Genomic DNA, 19,229 nt, shown 5'->3' with positions numbered 1-19,229 from the left:
AAAAGAGACTTAAAATCAAAATATGAAAGGTCTGATATTGTCATTTGTTAATATTAGACCTCTAAACAGTCAACTTACTGCCTACTGCATAATAAAGATATTTTCAATATCTGGGTTCATGTATCACCAGTTTCCCTGTCAACTGATTGAAGATCTGAAAAAAAAAGAAAATAGAAAGGTAAAATATAACTTACTCATCCAGTTCCTCATCCTCAGTTGGAGCAGTGTCGGCATACAAGTACTTGCTCATGTCAACAGGCCGTACGCCTTTCCTCTGCCTGGGTTTTGGGGGTTCAGGGTCTGGCTGGAGGTCTATGTCCTGTTCTGGCTCGTCAAAGGGGTTCCCCGGGATAGTTTCTGTCTCGGGTTCATCTGGCTCATTGAAGGGATTTGAAGAGTCGTGGTCATAGAAGGGATTGTCGTTGACCCGCTGCCTCGAGACCAGCTGGGCTGGGGGTTCTAAATGACAGAGGAGAGAGCTCTGGCTTCATCAAAAACATACTGTACAAGACCTAAAAACATAAACACTGTGACTCAATTTATTTATTTTCATCTGGCAAGTGCCTGTCACCTTTTCACCTCTACTGGACTGTGTTTGTGAATGGAGTCCCAGTAACTTCCCAGATTTGCATAGTTAAGGGCACTTCTTTCTATCCATCAACATTTGCATTTGGACTTACTATAGAAATATCTTGTTTACTTGAAATGTGGTTTAATGTCAGCCAAGGAAGCAAGCTGCACAGTAATTGGTTGGCAAATGAGTTTCTTAAACTATACTTCTATTTAATTGTAATCCAACCAAATGTATGTCATTTTAAAGGGACGCAAGTAAAGATAATCCTCAGTATCATGTCATCTAACTATTATGAACCTTAAGTCATATCAAGCTGACAGAAACCAAGTGCCAATAATACTCCTTATACTCATATTGTTTTTGCCAACCATTAGAACAAGATAAAAGATTATCTATCATCTAGGATTAATGACTAAGGGGTGAAGGAAATCCTTCATAAAAACAGCCAATTAAGAAGACTTATTCATTACAGAATTATGTGACAGAAGGCAATTTTCCATTGTCAAGTCATTAGTCAATTTACAATGAGTTACATCTGCAACTGCACAATTCAACATTTTTTAGTACTTCCCTGTGAAAAGATCAGTGGAAACGGACAAGAGACACATCCATACAGAGATAAAGCTACAGAAAGGCAACTTCACCATCCTGACAAAGAAAACAAAATCAGCAAACCAGTTATGCGTCCAAACTGGTCTAATAAAATTACTGTCAAAGTGTTGTGCTTAAACAACAATAATACAATTGTTTAAGCAAGAAAAAGGAATCTAATCATCCAGAGGCTATAAAGTTTTGATTTAGGAGCTGTGTTTGTGGGAGCACGCTATTGAATAACACAGATACACCAGTCTGATCAGAAGGTCAAACAAAAACATTGGTTTAGTAGTCTGAGAGGGAAAATTTGAGAACATCCTTCCACAGTTACATGTCTACATACATTCAAGGTATGTGCACACCCAAATTTCAAACTTGCACCACATACCAATCTATTGACTCCTGCAAGATAAACACCTGATCTTCCATTGTTTGGTAAGACCAGAGTCTAAAATGAAAAAAAAAAAAAAAAAAAAAAAAAAAAATACAGCCAAAGTGGCTGAAAACATCACAGCAGTTTATTCAGCATGAGTTGAACATACCTTCCTCATCAGGATCACCAAATGGGTTGAGGTGGTTGGGATGAAGATCATCATCTGGATCATCAAAGGGATTGGTGTTCATGGCAGGAGATGCTTCCCGATCCTCATCTTCCAGGAAGTTCAGCTTGTTGATCAGCTCTGTGGCCACAGAATCCAACATTAAGTCATTTTCATAAATAATTAAGAATAATGAAAACTAAAGGGTCCAGAATTAGAGATACTGGGCAAATTCCCCAAAAATGAAATGATAGAAACATTCACTAACCCGAATACCTGCACGTTGGAGTGAACCATAAGCTTAAAGAGCAGTCAGTTTGGGTTAAGTGATCTCTCTTGCTGCAGAGCACTCCCTAAAGTCCTCTGTGCTCCTTTACCACTCTTAGTCCACTTAAATACACAAGAAGCAGTGGCAGTATGGGAAAATGTCTGTGCTGTGGTATAGATGGTTCCTTTGCGGACACTGTAAAGGCAGTTTTAAGTTGCTATGGAGAAAACAGCCAGAAAGGCTGAGAACGGTCCACTTCATCTTCATCTTTGTCCCTGTAGCTCGACTGCATGCTGCCAGGTTGTGGGTCAGTTTGAAAAGAGTGTGGATGTGTCAGGTAGATGCCAAGAAGTGCCGCTGAGCACTGTGTGAGAATCTAAGCCAGGAGAAGAACAGCTTTGTGTATATGTGAGTGTGGTCTGGAGAGCTGCAGTCTATAAGTTGGGCGACTATGTTAAGTGGTGGGGGCTGATAAGAGATGCAGCACTTTTCCTTAAAGCTTGCTGACAACAGTCACAACCCATTTTTGACTGTGACAAGTGCACGTGTGCAAGGGTGTTCAAAGAGCTGACGATAATCGCATGACCAAAATACCACAGGAATGTGATGCCTACCCAGTAAACAGATTAACGCTACCTGTTAGAATTCCAGAAGCTGCTGCAATAGCTTTTTAAATATGTTAGTACCAGAGACTGTATAGAAAGACGGACAACACGACAACTCCCTGAAAGTGAAGCCAAAACATTTGGAGTACACCCTAATGATGGCTGAAGTTTGAGTCATAAAGTCAGCCTCTTCCATGTTGACAGACAGAACCTGGGTCAAACCATAAAATCAAAACACTCATCAATTTTTTAATTTGTTTTCCAGCAAAGCATGATTTCTACGATTTTAGTTAGTTCTTTTCTTGTCTGTAATGGTCACTTATGTGGGAAGTTTTATTTAACAATTAATTTGATGCACAAAATGTGTCACATGATGATGATGATACACAGCAGCACAACTAGAGTCATGGAGTATGTCTTAATTCATAGGTTATTCCTGTAAAGGATCTGGTCTATGGTGGGCCCAGCCTTTGTAGCCGGTGAAGACCAATCAGAGTGAACTGATATGAAACAGCCTTGCTGACAGCTAATTCCCCTCTTTGTGTCATCAGCTGTCTCTGCCCTTACCACCTAACATTTTCAAGCATTGCTGTGGTCAGTGGTCACCTAGCATCTTCAACAGCTGCACCTTAACGAGCTAACGAACAACAGCCTGAGTACTATCAGTCAACAGTTAATTCACAAATGTTGATCTATTAAGAGGAGATCATTGTTTTAAAAATCTTCCCACAATGAATCTTGGGAAATGGGCCATAAGGATTCACCGGATGGCTCCTCCACTGGATGAAGCAAGAAGGCCACATTTTATGACTGCACTGAGAGAAGCCTTTGGAATGGGACAGCCTTTCATGCTCGCTTTTGCTGTTATCTCAGCAGTTTTTTGCCCTTTTTCCCCACTTCAACCCCTATTGGCCACATTACGCCAATCTTTGCCAATGTTGAGGTAGTTTTTCCACTGTTCCACATTACTCCCATTTTTTCCACTTCTTTTAGACATTAATATCCCATTTTTGCCACTTTACACCCATTTTAGTTGCTTTTCTCTTATTTTTGCCACTTTAACCCAGTTTTGCTGTTTTCGCACTTAAATACCAATCTTTTGCACTTGACGCTCACTTTCACCACTTTTTTTTGCCTATTTTTCTGCTGTTTTGCCACCCTCCTCCCATTTTTGCCACTTTCTATTTGACAATCATATCCCATTTTTGCCACTTTCACTGATTTAAGTTGCTATTGACCCATTTTTTGCCACATTTTGCAACTTTTTTTTTGCCAGGTTTTACCCACTTTGCCTGTTTTTTCCCTTTTCCCAGTAATGTAATTATTTTTCATTAAATTTGTCTCAGCTTTTTGTGTTTTATATTCTGGCACCCTGATGATTGTGCACATATTAGCCTAGCTTTGAAATCTAAGATTACTTTCACAATTGGTTTAGTTCAGTGTGCCTATCCACATTGTTAACTTTACCAATAAAAGGGTAATTCTGTTTAAGGAAAAGGGTTTTACATTTTGAAAAAGGGTTACATTTGTCCTACAGCATCAATAAATAAAATGTATGTTTTGTTGCTTTGACAACAGTGGTTATTATTTTGATTAAAAATATCATTATCACAGCTTAACTTTACAGTGGACCATGATTTTGCTGACCTCCATGGGCCCCCAGTTTAGCTGGGCACCACAGAGCTCTTCCCTTTACTACCTCCTTATGGGCAGCCTTGGTCCAAACCACAGAACTTCTGTGCTTTGAAACTTCACAGAAGCATGAGGCCCATGAAGAATGCCTGTTTAAAATACAGAGCTCAACTGAATACAAACTGAGCACAAACCTAATTTTAACTTGAAAGGTTTTCTTTTATTTTCTAGTTTACATAGGAACAGTTTGCCTGAATACCATTTACCCTGTTTGGTTCACTACCAATTGCAGTTGAAAAAAAATGGGGATGGCCACAGTGTCAAAAATATACAACAGCAACCAAAATCACAACACCAACTGATGTGTTTCACAACACTTTGTACAGCACATAACTATTAAACTGAAGGACCACATGAGCACAACACAATCCAAATGTAACAATGATTAGAGGATGGAGGGATGGACTGAACCAAAGAGAAAGAAACACAAAGGAGGAGGATGTTGGAATGGGAATGATTAAAAAAACTGTATGGAAAGAAAATGCAAAAATGATATAAGTGTAGAGGTCACACAATGTTCACAACATAGTGTAGGAGGAGTCAGGAGCACAGAGTGAGAAGGGTGGAAGATAGGTGAAAAAAGACCTTGGGAGGAAGCGGCAGGCTTAGCGGTTGCTTTGCGTGCTCGCTTAAGGACACCATCATCATCATCATCATCCCCATGTAAGCAGCTCAGGGCATTCAACTGGTTTACTATCTCTGTAAACGACAGGGCCATACAGGAAGGGAGGAAGAAAGAATAGAGTGAAGAAGGCAAAATAACAACCCATTGAAGCATCCACACATACTCATTCAAAAAAACACCTTGTAGAGATGAATGTTCACAGCTGAAACAAATACACTAATTTCAGAGCATGGACCTTCAACACTAATATAAATACAGCACATATTTTGTATTTCAGTCATCATTCCTTGATGTACTTTGCAGTTGCACAGCTTCAATGCTAATCTGTTGTCTTAGAAGCTTTATGAACTAAACAGCAAACACAAAAGCAGGAAGAAAGGCTGAAAGTAAGTTTTTTTCTACTTTTATGTTAAATTTTGATTTCTGAGGTTCCTGTTTTGAGGTTCCAATACTTAGATGAACATTGAAGTAAACTTTACACCCACTCAAGCACACACAAATCCTAATCATGAAGATGTACAGTACATTCACTCTAGTTATACAGTAATACCTTGTCTTTTATATATTACATGCTGTATGCATATGATAAAAGAAAACGTATGCCTTACAGTGTTTGCTCTGGCTAGCCTAGCATTAGTATTACTGCTGTGGTTTGCTGGATAGGTAGCATGCAGGGGAGGAATATGATAGCAGGGAGTTTTGGCAGCTCGGCCAGGCCTTTGATTCAGAGACGTTCGCTAGTGAAGCATAGCTGTAGGCGCTTGATGCATATACATATAAATGAGACAAAGAGCAGTGAAGGGAAGGGAAAGGAGGGAAAGCATGAAGCTTAACATGAAGATATTGCGCTTTGAAAAGTTGGATTAAGCAAAGCAGGAGGCAGCAGGGCCCATAGATACATACTATAGGAATGAATCCTCAACATGAATGTATAGACGACTAACAGACCAGTCCACCAAAGCAGGAGGAAAACAAAGAACAAGGGGTAACGGGGAGAGCAAGCAACTGTAGAAACCTGAAGATGGCCCAGTATTATAACAGAATCTCATAAATGCACATATGGTCACTTATTGACATACACACATACACACGCTCACACCCAAAGAAGCTGAAACTTAGGAAAACAGAAGGAATCAAGAAGGGAAGTTGGTGTCCCAGTGAGGCCTTAGTTATTGTGGTTAATTATTCAGGTGAATTGGAGCCCATAGCTGTTTTAACAGACTGACTTACCATTAACCAAGCTCTTAATGACAGCACAGGACACATATTAATATGCCAGTGTGCAAAGTTTTGTTACAGCAAAGCAGTTATCGTAGTGAATTTGATTAGCTTGAACTGATGTATCTCATGCATTAATGAAAAAACACATCACATGTCAAGCAAATAAAGTGCTTTGTGCAGCTTTTTACCTGTGATCTTAGCAGCTTTCTCCTCCTGGTTAACCCTGTTCTCCTCATCCTCTTCATTCTCTTCTTCAAAGTCGTCTAGGTTGCCAATGTCAGCCTGCTTCATGCTCATCAGGCTGGCCAGGCTCTGCATGTCTTCATCACTGGATAATAAAACAGACAAAATGCAAATACACCCATCACAGAGGAACTCATGTTCACAGCAAGGACATCAACATTTGACACTTTGGTATTTTTTGATACCACATGCTTATACAATACAACAGCCATTGTTTTAATGTTCAAAAGTACCAAAAGTGATACGATAGAGAATCAAGGGTTAATTTTTCCATGTGCAGCACATGGTTCCTGGCCAAAATAGACAGGAAAATGATAGAAAGCCAATTCACCTTGTTGTAACAAATATGTGTGTCCATCTTAATGGAATGTGTTTGCACTTTGTTTTCTCGATAATCCAGATGATGGCCACAAGCTAAAATGTGTCCTTTTAATAAAGCTTTTCTCTAAACTTCAATTTCAGTACCTTTCTGTTTCCACATCGGTACCATGTCACAGGAAAGATAAAGACAGTATGAGTACATTTCTGGTTTGTGCTTTTCAGAGTAAAAGCTTGATTTAGCATTTCTTTGAAGAAGCTCCCTTCGCTTGTACAAAACACTCTTTATTTTTTATTCTTTCTGGCATGGTTCCACTATACACACTGCATCAAGTCACTGATAGGGAGGTGTATAAAGGTAAAACTTGTGAAGAATGAGAGGGCTTTGACAGCAGGGAGACACGGCCAACATGCGGCATAAACATGCCTGGTATGAAAGCAGTGATGGTGTGTGCCAGAGAAGACACGCATAGCAGCTGCAAGCAGCACAATACACTTCCAGTCTAAAACAGCCTTAAGACTTAAAACCTCACATTTTTAGCCTTTCTCTCCCATTCCTACTAACCCTCTCTTCTGTCAATCTTTCTAATCGTTGTTTTCTACTCAACCCCCTCCACCACTTTATTCATGGAAACACCAACATCTACAGTATTCTTTGCATTTAATGTAGTCTTGTGTACTCTGCCTCATTCCCTGGATGCCACCACTCAATCATAATCAATGTGTTCTCTTCTCTGTTCTTTGTGTTTGGTGTTTCCCAGACTCGGAGGCTCATTTGAACTGGTGTGATTGAGTTTGTTTGTGTGGTTGACATCATTCCCTGAAGGGTTAACAAGGGTTACGCGCCATCGACCCACCGCCTGCGCCACAACAAAGGCCTTGTTGCTCTGCTCTTGCTCAGCAAGTGAATGTGTGTGCATGTGTGCCAGCTTTTAAATGAAAGTTGCTGCTATCAAATTAGTTGAATAACAAAGATGAACATCTCACTGAGTGTGTGTCCTTAAATGAAAAGAGGAGCTATCAAAGAGGAATATTTGAGAATGAATGAAAGGCTGTAAATGATATGTGAGAGTCTTTAAAATTACACTTTGCTCAGAGACTGTAAGACCAAGTAAAATGTGTGTACTTTAATTATGTGTGTCTTTTATTTCATATAAAGTAGAAGTATAACAGTAACCAGAAAAAATATCCTGATGTAATTTATTACAAAGCTGAGAACTTGACCAATGTGAAGCTTGCATTCTGACTAAACTACTTGATAGAATCCATGTGAAAGGAACCAAAAGACCATGATCTTTAAAGAACTACTCTCCTCTTCAGTACTTCTGTAACCCTTCTTTTAAACAAAAAAGAAAGAGCAGCATGGCACAAGGGAAACTTAAGAGACTCGGGCTGATGCTTCAGTGTAGTACCAGTATCTGATTCACTCCTGGAAAGACAAAAATTCTGGTGGAATTTTTAAATCACCAAAAGTACATTTATGAGCCTTGAAGCCTTTAAACTAATAGCACTACAAACATCTGAGTGATGCTGTGGGGAAGTGGCATTACGTTTTCAAAGTCTGGACTTTGTTTGCCTTACTGTCTGTCAACCCTTAACATCTCATTAAGCTCTGAACATACATAGGTTTTCAGCTATCAAAAGTCCAGCATTTACCTTCAATGCAAATGATCAATCTTCATGTGCAACTTTACTCAGGGAGCATATGCTGGTTCTGCACTTCGCTGCAACAACCTGTTCTGTACTGCTCTGGCTTCCTGATGGTCCTGATCCAGGTATCCTCCTAGCTGACCCCTCAACAACATATGCGGTCGCCCCTTGCGTCTAGACCAGCCCATCGGGTCCTGGGCACCCAGTATGCGGTGGGCTGGATCAGGCTGCTGACCCTTCCCCTCTTCGCCTTCCTGCGCAGGTCTGCATTAAACACATGGTCTTGCCAACAATGCCCAAATATGTATCAAAGAGAAGTTGTCAGAAAAGGGTCCAGTCGGTGCTTCTGGCCATCAGACCTCACAAGAGTATAGTAAGACCGGAAGGACCAAGGACGAAAAGACTCTGACTTTTGTCCACATGCCCAGAACACCACACTGTCTTGCTCAGGGTACCCATCGCCCCATGTGCCAGTCCAAGTCTGCAGGTGATCTCAGACTCGCAGTCAGCGGATAAAGGGATTATGCAGGTTATAATGGTGAACTGCTCCACAACATCTATGTTCTCACCATTCAGAGACAGATTCATGCATGGTTGATCCAAGGCATGCCTAAATGCCTGGATCAATCTTCCTTTAAGCACTTATAATCCACATCAACAATACCAGTAGTTAGCATTGGTCATCATCGCAGTAGTAGTAGTTTATGTGAGAGGTACAAACTTGGGTTACAGCTATATAAGGATGTTCCCAAGTGTCCAAGTTAATGAAATTCTGACTATCAGACTTGTCTACAGTTAAACACTCACATATCATTATTTTATTATATTATATTAAGAATACTAAACAGGTGGTCACTGTGGGCAAACAATGGTGTGGTAATCATCACTAGTGCTGGCACCCCCAACCTTTGGTACTGCTGAGAAGTTGATGTCCACTTACCTGTGCTGAATGTGGCTATGCAGAGTATCACTGCAGTCAACCTGAGAATTTCCATGTACAACTTCAGCTCCATTTCATGGTTAAAAAATGCCAAACAGCTCCACCCTATGACATGCCATCCATCTAATGTGCTGGTTTTCATCTAAGCAGTAAAGTGTTATGGGAATATAACAGCAGCCTTTAGCAAGAGCTACATCCCCCTTAGCAACAGGCAGGCAGCTGTGGTATAACAAACACAAAATGTGACTTTAAGAGTCTTTATTAATAAAAAAGTATAAATTATTTGTTTAAAAACTAGAACTTTTGGTCCCAACTTGCAAAGGTAACTGTTTGATTGTTTAGTTCATCTGTATCCCCGTCTCTAGTTCTATGTATAGAAAAACTTGAAATGAAGCCTTTTTAATTCTGGTTTGATGGTTAAAAATGTGTTACAGACAAAAGATTTTTACTTTCAAATGTTTTGCTACAGGAAATGAAAAAACCCTGACTTGAATAATAAAATAATGGATTAAGATAATAACCGCTGAAATTAAAATAACAATAAATTTCTATGAAATCCTCTGAACTCCTACATGCACAACTGGGGATCACCAGGCACAACTCTCTCACCCACTGATCTACACTATGCTGACTATGATATAGCTCTTAGGGGTGTAACGGTTTTTCACGGTTCGGTGTCCCTCGTTGCTCTCTGCCCTCTGCATTAGTGGCAGAGCAGCGAGATCAGCTGCCCGTTTCTCCCTGTCCTGATCTTTACACTGTTTGTAATATATATATTACAAAAAATAACGCAAATATCGCACCCCTGTATCCCAGTACGTATCATATCGTGGGATTCTTGCAAATACACAGTCCTACTGTACAGGGACTGGTAGAAGTAGAGAACACTGACTGCAAATGTGTATTTAAGTACTCTGTTCAGACTGATGGTATTCTGTGTTTAGGTGAACTAGTCTGGGATCCTTCACTGACACACGAGTCAGGATTTTGCACAAGAAATCACTGCACCAGCTTTGTTTTAAAATCAAAATAGTGTTACAGCACTCTTCCTAAATCATAAATATGAGACACTGCTCTAAAAAGCGCATATTTTAATTTGCACATGTATTTATTTTACTTACCAGGAGATATTGGGCTGTTTTCTGGTTTGCTTTCCATTTTGCATATTTTTTTGTATTCCTCTTTTTAACTCGTGTTTAATACCTCACAGGCTGTACCAACGATCATGATTAGATCTTTATAAAACTAGATGGTGTAAAGTATTGTAAGTATTATCTGCACTTACATTAGCCAGAAAAAAACATAATAAAAATTGAGGAAAATCTGGAAAAATCTGGGACTTTTTCTTTATTGATTAACCGAACTTGAACCTAACTGTGACCTCAAAACCGATGTATTAAGTTAACCATGACCTCTGTGAATACCTAGAAGCTATACAAAACATTGTGCTAGATGGTGTACCACTTCATGTGGTCTTATGTTGATATCAAGTCTCTCTTATGAAAATAATCCTTAATTTTTTCCTTTTTCTTTGTTGTCGATATGCACTACATGTTGGGGTAAAGACTTACGTGGCCTTCCCCTCACGGAGGAAGATGCAGGAGAGGGAGAACTGCAGCGTGGCTGACACCACCTTTTTGGACAGGGGCTTAAACTTGAGTTTGACATCTGTCTGTGTGGGCATCGGACTGGCGTACTGCTTCATGTTGATGCTGCTGGTAGCCAAGGCCTTCCTCCGCCCTGATGGAGACTCCTGTAGAGGGAGAAAAAGATCAAACACATCCTGGTGAATACAGACTCATATTACTTAACAGCGCTCGATTTATAAAAAGAAAATCCAGAAAATAGGCCTTATTTCCTTCATTGTTCTACATCTTCCTTTAGGGATCAAGTATTCTATCATCTCTGATGATGACTGGGGATTGCAACACCTAAAAGAAGAAAAGTGTATTTGATCATAGATGGCTGATGAATTCAGGGCAGCTAATATTTTTGCCCTCCTGCATTCCTCGTTGTGAATTCAGCTGTAAAAATCCTTCCTGGTATTTCCAATCAAAGGTCCATGCTTAAGCCATTTTCACTGTACTCACAGATGTGCTCTGGGCCAGAGGCTAGCAGTCAAATTGGAATTTGGGAATATGCCACAGACCAGGTGATAAGAGTAGTGGAATCAGTGACAGGGGCCTGCGTGTATGCACGCACAGTGCTCACCAGAGGACAGTGTGTGCAAAATGAGAACTGTCGGAAAGCCTTGTCACCGACTGTTAGATATGAACACTAAACAGTTGGAGATATTCCAGCCTTTTATCTGCCCCCTCCCCTCTTCCTCTGACAAAAAAACCTGATGGGTTTTAGTCTGGTGCATGTCAGGCTGTGAAAGCATCCCACTGTCAGTGAACACCACACTGGTTTACCTGCGTGCTGTGTTGATACTACTGATGTACCATCTCTCTCTTTTCTCTTTGGCTACCTCCTTTTTTGCTGATTTTGTCTGTATGATAGGCAAAGTCATATTTTTCTGTGGAGCCAATATGTATCCATTTGCATGACAAGATGTTGGAACTGGTTCCAACACAAGAATGAAAAGCTGTTGCACATGTTCCGTCACAGGCCATGTTGAATGAAAACAGCAACCAGTGGTAAAACACTCTTTGAATAGGACAGTTCAGCTTGTTTTCCCACTCTATTTCATTTCATTGACATATTAAAGATACAGATACAACTCCACACGCACCTCCACACACACGCACACTTGTGTTATTATACCACAGAAAAATACTTTCTTGTCTCAGATGTGAATCAAGCCTTGAGGATTCATCCTCTCATGCGCACAATGCCGAACAAAGCAGAGCAGCTCGCTCTCTTTCACACAACACCAGTTTGAGAGCACATATACATATACACATAGGCTCTGGCGTGTCCGTCAGATAAAGCGATACAAGCTCTTTACATTGCCCTGTTTCCTGATGTCTTCACACACAAACACACGCACAGACATCTCAGAGGCTTTGGCTCTGTGGGGAAAACTCAATCTCAGTCTTATCGCTGAGGACTGCAGGGCATTCATTCAAGCACACACACTTCCACACACAGACATCCCTGCATAGAACAGGTGGAAAGGTATCGTAATAGTGAGAAACTATGCAACCTACAAATAGAAAGCATTAATATGCAGGGAATTAAAAAAACATAACACTAATTGCCACTTCATTTCTTGTTAATAACCCATTTGAGCTAACTTAATTTCTTCATGTTTAAAAAAATCCACAAAGGCCACTGCCTGGGTTTTCATATCATTTCTTTAACCTTCACTTTATATTTTTATTCAAACATGAAGGAATGAAACAATGAAATATGCTGTTTGGATATTAAAGCTTGGATTTATTTAGTTTCTGTTTTTGCTTAACTTGTAAACTACACAGGAAAGACTGTTAAGAACAAAAATATGTTTTGAAGTGTGTAGTTAGCTTCAGAATCCAGTCAAATCCAACCCAGCAGTGTAAAAATTGGGGATGCACAATTTTAGATTTTTGGGCGAAATCAGATATGCTAGCATTATTAGGAAGAAAGTCAGTCTTTTGGTACTCATGGTCTTACTATACTCTCATGAGGCCTTGATGTTGACTGATGGCCAGAGGCACCACCTGGACTCCTTTGTGACAACTTCTCTTCATCTTTGGGTATCATTGGCAAGTCTATGTGTCTAATGCTGACGCACTCAGGAGAGCGAGGATGGGAAGGGTCAGCTGCCTGTATTTTTACAGGCACCTGGTGCGCTTTCCTGGACCTGTCTCCCTGGCATCAACACAACCACAGCAAATGACAGCTACAGCCTGAATGTTCCCAGATGAAAGTGTCCTGTTGAGGAACACTTTGTTTCCCAGTAAAATACAACAGTGGACAATGACAACAACAGTAGTGCTGACATTATTCAGCAGACGTGTCGCTGTGCCTCTCTTTGCACAGGAAACACTTGGTGCTTTCTACATTAAAAAAAGGTGTGTACATATCAGTATTTCAGTATTGACTAAAATGGAAATACCATTAAAAATCCAGTATTGTGCATCCCCATACCTACTGTGAGTGACCTCCTCTGCAGCTGCTCCACCATAATGCATCTTGGTACATGCAGGCCTTGCCAGAGCCTCTCTACAGGTTAAGCTTTCTTAGCCAATACAACAAATACTGCAAAATGAATGGCTTCAATTAATTTGACTTGATATTTTCATTAAAAAAACATGTATTTGAAGGGGTACAGATGGTATAGCAGTTAGGGTGCACCCCATGTATAGCAGATTTAGTCCTCCAAGTAGGCGGCCTGGGTTCAAGTCTGACTCTCATCTCCTTTCCCCAACATTATTCCCCACTCTCTCTCACTCCACCAGTTTTGTAGTCTATCAACTGTCCAGTCTAAGTAAAGAAAAAACAAAATTAACTCCTATTTGCCTCTGTATTTCATACTTTTTCGATGAACAATCTGTTGAAAAAACTTAAGACTTTCTCAGACACTTTATAGGCTATAAATTGTTCTGGAAATGCTGCTTCTCTGACCTCAATTCTACTGTTTCTACCCTGTCTCTCCACACTTCCGTCTCATGTCACTAGCCCACAATAATTCTTACCTAACCCTCCTATCCTTCCATCTCTCTCCATATCTCCCTCCTCGTTCCATGCTCAAACCAGCAATTAAAAAAACCTACAGAAGAAAACAACCATCTGAGTAGCGAGCCACTTGACATTTGGTGCTGACATTTGAGCCTTGTTGCTTTGGCCGGGAAACATAATGAAATATCACCGCACCAGCAACATTCTCAACTTGTCCAACGAAGAACCCATCAGGTGGAGAGGAAGATGGGTAACAGAAGTCTCCCTCTCCACCTCTTATCTCTCTGCAGATTACACTCTAGCTATTATACTAAGCTAATAGCGCATGTAGAAGCGTTATGAATGAATTTGCCAAATGCACCAAACACTTTAGAAGAGGGGATTTAGTAAAAAGAGGACGGGGAAGAAAAGGGGGTAGAGGGGTCCTAGAAAATAGGAAATACTTAAGGATATGCAAATACCCCAGTACAATAATGGAATAACCGTCTCTACAGATTTGAGCAGGGACAGCAAACAATGGAAATCTGCTCCATTTCCCTGGATGCTGCTTGTCAATCAATGTGTGTGCATGTGAGAGTGTGTTTTAGAGAAAATGAGGGTGGTGCACCCAGGATTACGGTGACTAGGAGGTTGTGACAATGTGTAAAATGAAAGCAAAGGACAATACAGAAGTTTAATTTATTACAGAGAGGATACGACTATCAATATGCTCTCCTTTTGTGAGCCCATAGACTAAATACCTAAGCGTGTGTGAGAGAGTGTGTGTGCTGGTTGTAGAGCAGGCACAGAGGGAGAAAAAGGAAGGCCGCGGAAAGAGAGAGAGAATAAAATAAGAAGGGAGGGGTAATGGCTGTATGCTGCCCCCTAGCTGCATCACTAAACAACTGCAGAGCCTCGCTTAAGTTCAACAGTTAGCTCTAACTGTGACTCACTCACAAAAAACAGGCCACATGTGACAGCATGCATGGAAATAAGTAAAAAATTAAAGCAAGCAACCCTGCCAACGGTTACTCTACACTGCCTAATTACTTCTAAAATGGGCTTAGAAGCAACTGTTGTTGTTGTTCAGGGTCTGTGTTAGAGTACCATTCCTGCCCCTCTCTGTTGGTGCCAGCTGGCCCCAGATCGATCCACAGATGCTCCCCTGGTGGGGGGGCAGGGGTCAGGGCAGGAGGGGTGCCCGGGGGTCCTGCTGAATCCCTCTGCCCCAAAATGCCAATGGGATGGGCCAGGGAAGGGAGGAGTAGGGATCCTTTTGTCACCAAGAGGTGGATTAATTGGGTTGAAAAAGAAACCGGCTTCTTTGTAAAGACCTGGTTCAACACAAATGAACATGCAGACACTGACAGTTTGGTAGAGTCAAAACCTGGAGAACAAAAAGAAAAGGGACACAAATCTCACACACGCACCAATAAGCTTATGTTTTTTAAACACAGGTCACTAGTCAATTTGCTTCCAATTTCAGCATGATCAATAGGTTAAATTAATCCATATAATACCTCCGTTTAACACTCCGCAAATTAACATTCTTCGTCTTTCCACATTTCTTGTGATCAGAGACTTACAAACGTGTATTTTTATGTTGATTGTTTGAGAAAACATGACAACCATATACAACCACAGTGAAAATAACTGAAGTCTAAGAGGTGTTGTTTTGTATGTTACTGAGAAAGATGTGATTCTTGTATCCCAACAAGGATGAATCACTGGTTCAACATTAAGCAGATGGTTATCTGACTTAAGCCTGCTGCTAGAAAACAAAACAATCCTAAACTGGAGGAGAGGGACAACCTGAGGTCAGTTAAACACAGGCAATGGACTATACCAACAGTGCAGAATTTAAAAAATAAAATTTATTATGCAAAATTTACTAGGTGGTGTGTAAGAAAATATCTAGACATGGTTTAATTTATTTGTAATTTTAATGCAAAGATTCATTGTGGTCCATCAAATTTATGCTTTGGTTTTTTGTCTGAAATGCATTTTAGTTTCTTCCACTTATTTGAGATCAGTAGGGCCTGATAGGTTTAAAAGCTCAGTCTCCTCTTTGAACAACAATTAGGCTAGTTTTTATCAAAAGTTGTTGGGGGTCCTCAGTCAGAAATGGTGTTAGTCACTGAGAGAGTTAAGGTGAAGTCATTTTGCTGATAGACCAACAAGGACTTAAAAGCATTAACACATTTTACATATAGCTAAAGATCTGAGTTTCTTGGACATCTTTCTTTTCAAAGTCCACACAAATTCCCCCCAAAATTTCAAAGAAAAGACCTAAACTTTTGTCAACATATTTTTGTGTCCCATGAAAAGAATTTCTTGAAATACTCCTGAAATGTTTCAGTGCAACTTTACCATAAAACCTAAACATGCCATTAAAAATGGTCCCCCCTAAAAAACTCAATGTAAATTTCTTAGTAGTTTCAAGCAAATCTCCCAGTATTTTAATGCCAATTCTCCCAAAAATGTCTTATCAAATTTCCAACAAAATATTAATACATTCCCCAAAACCAATTAAAATTGACTGCCCAAAAACCCAAACAAATTCCCTGAAAGTTCCTTAAAAATTCTTGAAAATTTCAAAGGACCCCATCCCCCTAAATTCCCAAATAAATTTCCCATATTCATATATGGCACACAAATTTGAAGCAAATTCTTTCCAAAGAAACTCAAAGGAAACCCTCCAAAATATAAAAACATATTTTTTAAATTTCCATGAAAATACTTGAAAAAGCAAATTCACCAAAATATCCAAACAACTTACCAAAGGTTTCTACTGAAAATGCCTGTCATTTTTACAGCAAATTCTTCCAACATTCAAACAAGTAATTTGAAGTTCAGTGGACATTTCTGACAATTATCTCATAGTAATAGCAGAAATCATAATTATGTTATAGGAAAGTGAAAATGTTATTTTCTGATGTGTACTTGCAGGGTCTTAGGAGGATAATGCTATTTATTAACAATATGTACTCATTTCTGCAATGCTTTTCCTTTCTCATCATTTTAGTATTATTCCATGCTTGATACAGCAAAGGCCGGAGTTCACTGATTGGCGGACCGCGGCCCTGATCTGGCCCTGTGCCCATCCAATCCAGACCTTTGTGTACCTGTTATTATTCCTATGGCTGCTCCTCATTCAACCTGGGCAGCTTTTTTTTCATTTATGGTGAGCTTTTCTGACCTGAGCAGCTCCTCTTCACTTAGCAGTAGCTACATGTTTCACTACTCAGCCAATCAGATGCTTCACTCAGATGAGGCCCTGCCAGTTAAGCAGCAGGTGTCTGAGCAGCCTACAGCTGCAGAGGCGCACAGAGAATTAAGGGAAGTCTCAGAAACACAGCGGCAAAAGTGAAGGAAGAGTAGAGAAACTGAGCTTTGGAATAAGGAAAGATTACTAACAAAGAGAGATATTTTTGGGTATTGTTAGATTATTATACTTTTATCATTACCTTAACTTGGTGAAATACCGTTGTTTCAATGTTTTCATGAACTGGACTAAATTATCTAACAGCTTAGATGAAATTATACTATGGACCTCTGCTGAAGGGAATTTAGTCGAACCAGACTGCCAAGAATTTTAGTTGCTGGCCCCTGCAATAGGCTGCAACAATGACAGGTAGTTCTAGAAAAAACACTACACTGAACAATCAGTAAGTTGAACTTTCAGTTCACAATTAAATAGAGAAATCTAGAAATATGCATTGAAGAGTTTTTGTTCTGTTGATCTTAACTCTTACTGGACTGTTATCTCAAAACACACTTTTTTACCTCTGTGAACATTACATCTCTACTAGACATTATTGACAAATCTTCAGGTTATATACCCTTTCACACAATTGCAGCAACTTAAATAAGTCAGAAAGATGGATCACATTTCTAGACTAAAAACACAGTCATAAACAGCTTAATATGTTTTAAACAACATCTAAGCTATTCACATTGATCAGTAGACTAAATATAAAGCATAAGTGAAAGATAAGTAACAAATGTTATCAAGAGTTCATTTATCATACAACACTATTGATTTTCTTTCTTTTTTCCCATGTTACTGAAGTGTAACTCTTAAAATTATGCTATAGAAACCGCTGAATTAAAGTGGATATGGAAACAGGGGTTACAAAACTCAAATCCTAAGAGAATTGTACAAAGGCCTCAGTAATTTGTATTCAAAGGGTTCAGAAAAATAAAAGCCTATCTCAATTTAGCCCATACAATAACCCTGGGGTAGCACCGATTAGCCCTCTAACCTAAAATCAGCTGGCTCTGGTTGAATTCAACAGTCAGCATATTGAAGGTGGTGGTGGAGGGGGGCGCAAACAGTCTATTCCTCTCGCCTCAAGGTCACAGTTATTGGAAATGGAGACATCCAATGTGCTCACATCTCTCTTTGAATCCACACACAATGGAGTGATTCCTCTGTGTCAATTTGGCCTCCCCTGATAACTGATAAGGCAGGCCTTTTTACATACCACCTATGAATACCACACTATGGGCGTTATAGACACACATACACACACTCAGATTAGGACCAATTTATTCATCTGCTATTATTATATGTGAGGATTTATTTTCTACCCCCAAAGCAATATGTGCGTGTATTTTTAAAGGCAACAATGGGCATAAAAGGCATGCAATACTATCACAGCCAGTATGAGAATTACAATAACAATGGTCTTAATAAGGGAATGAACTGTGCAAATGGCTTTTCATGTGTATCGTCACATAGACACACACACACACATATACACTCTGTCTCTCTCACATACTAGCATACAAGCAGACCACAGAATTTCTCCTCACTGGGACCAGTTTATGTATTAGATTTGATGTGAACCTCCCATAAGGGACACGTTTTAGAGACTACAACTTTATACCCTCTGACACTGAGCTGCAGGCACAGACTCCTTTTAGAACATCGCCATAAAATGGACATGGGACAGAATTGTGGGCCTACTGCCAGCAGGAAGCTTGGGGAAAGTGTGATAAGTATGGAAAGGTGTGCGATGGAGCAAAATGACGAAGAGCTAAGATTTTCTTTTTAAACGTCCTTGAGAAACGTCGAAGTACAACCAACCAGTATACTCAGTAAGGCACAACTATGTTTAAGCTGAGCTGAATTCTGACTTTATTCTAGAGCTGTTCAATTAGCAACAAAAATCATAATGGATTATTAGATTGGTCGTGAGACCACAATTACAGAAACCCAGTTGCTCATTGACTTAAAACTTCAGCCCCACATGCATTTATCAAAATTAGACTCTTTAATGCTTTGAAAATAAGTGGCAAAAACATAAATGTATATCAAAATAAAGGTATAAAAGAACCATTAATAAACACTTGTGTTGGCCAAAGCATAAC

The 19,229-nt window shown here is 39.8% G+C and overlaps 1 protein-coding gene across 5 annotated transcripts in view; it reads right to left on the bottom strand.

The window, feature by feature from the left end:
* The window catches only part of ehbp1 (EH domain binding protein 1), a 208,616-nt gene that overhangs the window by 130,621 nt on the left and 58,766 nt on the right, over positions 1 to 19,229 (bottom strand). For all 5 annotated transcript variants that reach the window (XM_041789429.1, XM_041789430.1, XM_041789431.1 and 2 more), the window contains exons 6-9: positions 10,841 to 11,022; positions 6,307 to 6,446; positions 1,711 to 1,848; positions 195 to 459 (exon numbers count right to left, since the gene is read on the bottom strand). In XM_041789429.1, the coding sequence (XP_041645363.1) occupies positions 195 to 459; positions 1,711 to 1,848; positions 6,307 to 6,446; positions 10,841 to 11,022 (725 nt within the window). The remainder of the gene's footprint in view (positions 1 to 194; positions 460 to 1,710; positions 1,849 to 6,306; positions 6,447 to 10,840; positions 11,023 to 19,229) is intronic.

The sequence above is a fragment of the Cheilinus undulatus genome, linkage group 6, assembly GCF_018320785.1.
Source record: "Cheilinus undulatus linkage group 6, ASM1832078v1, whole genome shotgun sequence".
NCBI lineage: Eukaryota > Metazoa > Chordata > Actinopteri > Labriformes > Labridae > Cheilinus > Cheilinus undulatus.
This window is presented reverse-complemented; position numbering and strand designations above follow the sequence as displayed.